The sequence below is a fragment of the Botryllus schlosseri genome, chromosome 3, assembly GCF_051294905.1.
Source record: "Botryllus schlosseri isolate E-star chromosome 3, Bs_hap1, whole genome shotgun sequence".
NCBI lineage: Eukaryota > Metazoa > Chordata > Ascidiacea > Stolidobranchia > Styelidae > Botryllus > Botryllus schlosseri.
Genome location: NC_137238.1, coordinates 14,151,448 through 14,158,191, shown reverse-complemented (window position 1 = coordinate 14,158,191; position 6,744 = coordinate 14,151,448). Strand labels below are relative to the sequence as shown.

Below are 6,744 nucleotides of genomic sequence, written 5' to 3'. Positions count from 1 at the left end.
TCTTTCAGGCTAATTGTTGTTTTTTATCAATAATCTATAGAATGAGACACAATCACGGAGACTTTTTGAGATTTTCCAAATTTTGGACAACCCTAATGGTCAATCACGGAGACTTCGAAATATTTACATAAATCATATTTTTCCAGTTATATGCATGAATTCGAATACAGTTTACGTTAGGCTACTCGTCATATCAATTCGTTTCAATTATCTGAGGTTTATTATCCTATTCTCTATTTTTCAATACAACATCCATTGCAGTAAATTATTTATTGAACTCGAAGACTTTTCGGGTGCCTCTTTTCAAGAGTTACCGGCACACTGAAGGAATTTAAGCAGAATGAAAAGCTAAACTAGAACGGTAAAGTATGACGCAACAATCAGAAATTACATACCATGAAGTCCGCAATGTAACAATGGCAACAATAACAAACTTTGAACTGTAAGGTGAAGTCGCGATTTCAGACTTCAAGAGCCATAAACATCACGGTTCAATAAACCTTGTATGACCTTTGTGACGTAACTGTTATATAGTTCACTGCCGTTCAGTTTCGCCCTCGTTGCCTGCTTTGTATCAGTTGCTAATATTTCGACTATCAATCTTATTCAATCGTATTTACCTCGCAATTTTTATAGATCCTAAAATAATTATTATGAATAGTCTGATTCGAAATTTGTAACTGTCCTCAAGGAAACACCGTCAAGTAAGTATATATTGATTTATCCGGTACTAAACAATTTGTGTTAATTCGCTGTGTATTAATGCTTTCAGAAAACCGTTTTTCGTCTGTATAAAATAAAAACCAACGAAGCAGGCAGAAACGCGTCATCTTGGGGTGTTGGATAGGACAGTTATATCTCTACTGTGTATACGTGGAAGATTCCACCCCTCTTTCGCGGTTACATAAAGTTTTTTGACGCATCCATTCAACAAGTGCACCAATCAACAAAGAAAACTCAACTGTCATTGTCATGGATTCCAACAACCAAACCAAAGATCCTGATCTGGATGTTACACCGAGATGCGACGAAGACAACAAAGTCACCAAAACAAAAGACAAACCAAAGTCTTCAAGGTCTCATGGTGCCAGATCAAATAAATCATCAGTTCAAACGAGATCCATGTCAAAGGCTTTAGAGCACAAATTCTTGAAAGCAAAAAGTTCGAGCAAATCAAGTTCAAGTCATCGATCATCAACAGGTACCGGTACTTCTACATCAAATCATTCAACTAAATCTCGCTATAGTGGAATGAATGTTGAAAATGTCGTAAATTATCACCGGAAACTGCAAGAAATAAGCTCTGCACGAGCAAAACAGGATATTGAAGATATTCAGGCTTCATTGAACACTGAAATACAATCAATTCAAAATCAAACTGCTTTGGCCCGAGCCAATCTACAAGAACAAAAAAAGAAGTTAGCAGAAGTTCTACGAAAGAAACTAGACGAAGAAAAGAGGAAGTTGGAGGAAGAACAGAGGAAGTTGGAGGAAGAAGAACAAGAACTACAAAGACGGCAAAATCAACAATGTGAAATGATTAAACAGAGGATGCAGCAAAACGCTGACGAAACAGCTCGCCGTGTAAGACGAGAACATTTGCAAAATACATGTGAACTAGAACTAGAACTCACTAGACGGGGTGTATCAACGCAAAGTTCACCTCAACTGACAGCGGCAGAACTGCAGCCATCTGAAAACAGGAGCCTGGCTCCTCAAGGAAGCATTGTTCCGGAACAGCAACTACAACTAGCCAGTGCAACTATTCAACCTACGAACAATGTAATAACTTCAATTGCTGAAGCGTCTGCAAGTGTTGCTCCAAATGTAACTCCACCGATATCTTCGAATACATCATACGCAGGTGTGGCTATTCCTTTTAATATCATGTCTCACAGTTCTCGCCAAATGTCTAATGCTATGAATGAGAATGTTTGTGTGCGTGAAAGATCTAACAGTAACTGTGTGACTGCTCGTTTGAACGCATGCATTGCACCCAAAAATCAATCGCCTGTAATTGATGACGAAAATAGTCGCCTTGTTGTAGCACCTCCCATGATTGATACACAAATAACTCCTAATTTGCCTAGTTCCTTTGCATCTGGTAGCGTACAACCCTTTGTGCCAGCTTATTCAAATCAGGCAGCAACAGCAGGCTGCGCAGTTCAAACAACTGCAAACTCTGATCTCATTGTAAAGCCTAACCAACCGACAAACTTGATTCAATGTGAGAATCCGTATGTCATTCACCAGGTTAAATCCAGTGATCAAATTGTTCCATTAAAGTTGGAACCAAAATGTTTTAGTGGCGACCCAATTGAATTTGATACATTCAAGGAAATGATAAATGCTACTTTGAATCGTCAACCATGGTCGCAAAAGCAGAAGTTGATGCATCTTTTGCAATATACCCGTGGTATTGCCAATACTTTTGTTAAAGCTTGTGAGGATATGGAAAACTGCTTTGATGAAGCTCTTGCAGTATTGAGAGACAATTTTGGTCAACCGTTCCAAATAAGTGACCGCTACATAAACACTGTTATAAATGGCTCGAAACTCGTAGAAGGTGACAACGATTCTCTCCTCTTATTTCATGCATCGTTAACCGCCTGCACAAATAAGTTAACCAAATTTGGAAGAATTCGTGATGTTTCACGCTCTATGGTTGAACAAATTGCCGAGAGACTTCCCCCTTCCTGGCAGCCTGGTTGGAGAACCTTAGTGGCAGAGGTCACTTTTGACCTGAAAACCGAACTGACTGTTGAACATGTAAATGACTATGTTCGCCAGAAAATTAGAGAAATCACTAGTAAATATACCAACCCTAATCATGAAATATCCAAGAAGCAAGTTACGGGTGTATTCAAAGCTGGCAAGCCCAAGGCATCATTCAGCACACAAGTTGTGACTCCAACATTGGAACTTTGCTTCATGTGCAACGAAAAGCATTTCTTGAATCAATGTACCCAGTTCCGCAAAATGCAGTATCTTGATCGCAGCGAATTCGTCAAAACCAAAGGGCTCTGCTTAAAGTGTCTAAAGTCGGGACACTTTGGAAAAGCATGCAAACGCATTCAAGCTTGTATAAGGCCTGGTTGCAAAGGCAATCATACAACACTTCTTCACCCACCTGAAGAAAAGATAAAAGAGGTTGCTAACAAAACCTTGGATTCGGCAAATGAACAAATTGAAGGCCAAGGCAAAATTTCTGATTCAAAAGAAGCTACCTCTTTCTTCAGTGCTTCCTGCGATGACAATGAATATGATGATGATGAATGTGTGACTTTGAATGTAGTTCTGGCAAGACTACGGATCGTTGGCACTGACAAATACATCGTCACCTTGGCATTGATTGATAATGCAAGCAATTGTTCATTCATATCTGAAGAACTCGTGAAATTACTCGGTCTCGCTGGGCCCGAGCGAAACGTAACTTTCCAAACAATCGAACCATCTAAAAATACCAAGAAGTCAACCATTGTTCGTGGTTTAGAGATTTCTGACTACGAGGGATCAGAATACGTACCTCTGAAGTCACTGATATCTACAGAGAAAATCGCTCTGGACAACGACCTGCGGCCAACACAAAGTGATGTACATCAATTTCAACAATTTCAAGACATTCCAATCCCAGATCTTTCTGGAGACGTAGGTCTGCTGATTGGTAAAAACAACCCCAAAATTCATAAGCCTCTGGAAACTATATATGGACCTGAGGATTACTTCGCAGTGAAAAGTGCCATCGGATGGATGTTTACATGCCCAAAACAATCCGAACCTTTCAAACCTCACCAATATTTCATTCAAACCAATCCAAACCCTTTGTGCAGGATGTGTCACGATGATGTCAATTCCATAGCAAATGACAAAACTGAACTCTCTGTAAATGATAAACTATTTATGGAAAAGGTGTCATCGACAATCCTACTTGACTCGAACGGGCACTACCAAATGGAATTACCATTGAAACATCCGGATTTAACACTGCCCGACAACAAACATCAAGCAAAACAAAGAATCAATTATCTGCAGAAAAGATTCCAAAAGGATCCAAAGTTCTTCGATGAATACAAAGTTTTCATGTCTGACATGATCACAAATGGATATGCCGAGAAGGTTCACAATGATGGGCCAGTTGGTAAAACCTGGTACCTGAGCCATCACGGTGTGTATCACCCTGAAAAGAAGACTATCCGCGTTGTTTTCGATGCATCTGCGAAATTCAATAACCTGGCGTTGAACGACCTTCTGTTACAGGGGCCAGACCTAACAAACAACCTTGTTGGTGTTTTATCGCGCTTTCGCAGAAATGAAGTTATTATTATTATTATTATTAATGATGAGTTTTAAGTGGCGCGTGTCGCCGTTTCCGGCCTTGTGCACCACGGACAAAATATGTGATCAAGGATCGAGTTTTGGTGCTCTGGGTCATAGGCTTATAATAAATTTCAAACTATATATACAAGTTACATGCGATAATAAACTCGGCGACCGGCGTAATTAATTGCGGCATAGTAAGTAAATTGGTTAAAGTAAGCGGTACATTGAGCGTGGTACATGCGTCGGCAAGAAATGTTCGGTGAAAGTCATATTTTTCGCAATGCAGGAGTATGTGGTCAACCGTTTCGGGTACGTAACACACATTACATAGGGGGGAGTCGGCGCAACCTATTTTGAATAGGTGAGCCGCCAGGCGACAGTGACCGGTTTGGAGGCGAAACAGGATTCTTTCAAATAGGCGATTTCGGCAGGAATATGGCGCCTCTGTTTCTACAGATGGTCGCAACATCCGATAGTGGTGCCCTCTCTCCTCTGCAGTGAAGTCGGCCTGCCATTGGTCTCTGCAGAGCTGACGGGTGACCGCTTTTGCCTCTGATAATGTTACGGTTGGGATATCGATACCGGGTTCCCGCGATTGACTTGATGCAGCACGAGCCAGTTGGTCAGCCTTCTCGTTGCCCTCTATTCCGGCATGACCTGGTATCCAGGCAAATGTTACCATGCCACCCGTGGTCTTTATCTGTGAAAGAATATCAAATGAGAGAGAGATTTCCTTATGCGGCTTACGAGTATGCGGGGATGACAACGCCCGCAGGGCTGCCAGGCAGTCGGAAAAGATCACATAGCGTCGATTCGTGGAACTGCTGTGTTGTAATATCCACATCAGCGCGAAGACTATAACTTCCAATTCGGCTGAGAATGAGGAAAATAGAGTCGGGCAAGCCCGATTATAGCAATACGAATATTCTGGGATGTAGACCCCAAGTCCAGCACCATATTCAGTCTTTGAACCATCAGTAAATATATGGACGTGTTCGTCGTATCTTTCAAATATAAAGTCGAGACATCTACATTTGATGTACTGGGGTACGTCCTGTTTCGAGACTAACCTAGAAAGGTCGATATCAACGCATGGAATCGGTAAATCCCACGGATGGGAAGGGGAATCGAATCGCTCGATCACCATGTTTTCAAAACAAGCTGCCTTCGTTAGCGTGTTAAAAGTATTGAATCTCGGATTAATAACACGATATATTTCATGCCACGAGTCTTCGATGATGTCCCGAGATGAGTGACTGCTCGCTGGATGACTAAGCAGAAGACATCGGTAGTTTAGGCTTAGGTACCTATGGCGAATGTGCGGAGGCATTTCGCAACAGGATGCTTGCAATGCGCAAATCGGTGTACTATGCATAGCTCCGCAGATAATTCGAAGTGCCTTGTTTTGGATTTTCTCCACCTTCATCAGGTGGGATTTCGGGGCGAAGAAGTATGCTGGCATTCCATAATCGGTAAGTGATCGTATCATTGTCCTATAGATTTTCAGTAGCGAACTCTTGCCAGCGCCCCACGAGGTTCCAGTCAGAAGACGCAAAACGTTCAATCTGTTGCTACATTTCTTCTCGAGATACTCTATATGGCATTTATATGATAACAATTTATCAAAAACAACCCCAAGATATTTAAAATTGTCTACAAAGCTGAGTTGCGTGTCGCCGATGCGTAGAGACACGGATGGCAATGATCGCTTTTTTGTGAATAGCATCGCCACCGATTTCGTGTGCGATATTTTGAAACCCCACTGTTCACACCACAGTTGAATCGATGTTAGAGCTAACTGGACCGCAGAGATGTTGGATTCCACGGATAATCCACTTTCCCATATAGCGCAATCGTCCGCGAATAATGCATGCTCACACTGAATAACTGTAGGAAGGTCATTAATCATCACGGAGAAGAGTAATGGCGAAATAACGCAACCTTGGGGTAAACCATTTTCTAGAATGTGATATCGCGACAACGAGCTACCAACGCGGACTTGGAAGGTTCTGTTTTTTAGAAATTCTGAGATCCACCTAAGCATGTTTCCTTTTACCCCCATTTGTGAAAGCTTGTGGATGAGGCCAGTTCGCCAAACCATGTCGTATGCTCGTTCTATATCAAGAAAAACTGCCGCCACCGATCGTTTTTTATGTAACGCTTTATAAACAGTGTCATGGACTCTCAGAATATGGTCGAGCGTGCTGCGACCATGGCGAAAACCCGATTGACATCTATCTAGCACAGCGGTTCTCAACCGGGGGTCCGCGGACCCCTAGGGGTCCGCGAGACCTCTAAATTTTTAAAATGGTTGATAACGTAATTTTTATTTTATTTTTTGAATTGAGAAAGCATGAGACAGTTTCGCACCACAGCTGCTAAAACCTCATGACTCATATCATCATAATAATCGTGTGACATGAA

At 41.7% G+C, this 6,744-nt stretch overlaps 1 protein-coding gene across 1 annotated transcript; it reads left to right on the top strand.

Moving 5' to 3' along the window:
- The first annotated feature begins 453 nt into the window (after positions 1 to 453).
- LOC145435389 (uncharacterized) lies at positions 454 to 5,126 on the top strand. Its single transcript, XM_080312664.1, has 3 exons — positions 454 to 704; positions 773 to 4,281; positions 4,989 to 5,126. Exons 2-3 carry the CDS (start codon positions 973 to 975, stop codon positions 5,124 to 5,126), a joined length of 3,447 nt encoding a protein of 1,148 aa, XP_080168790.1. The 5' UTR covers positions 454 to 704; positions 773 to 972.
- The last annotated feature ends 1,618 nt before the right edge of the window (positions 5,127 to 6,744 follow it).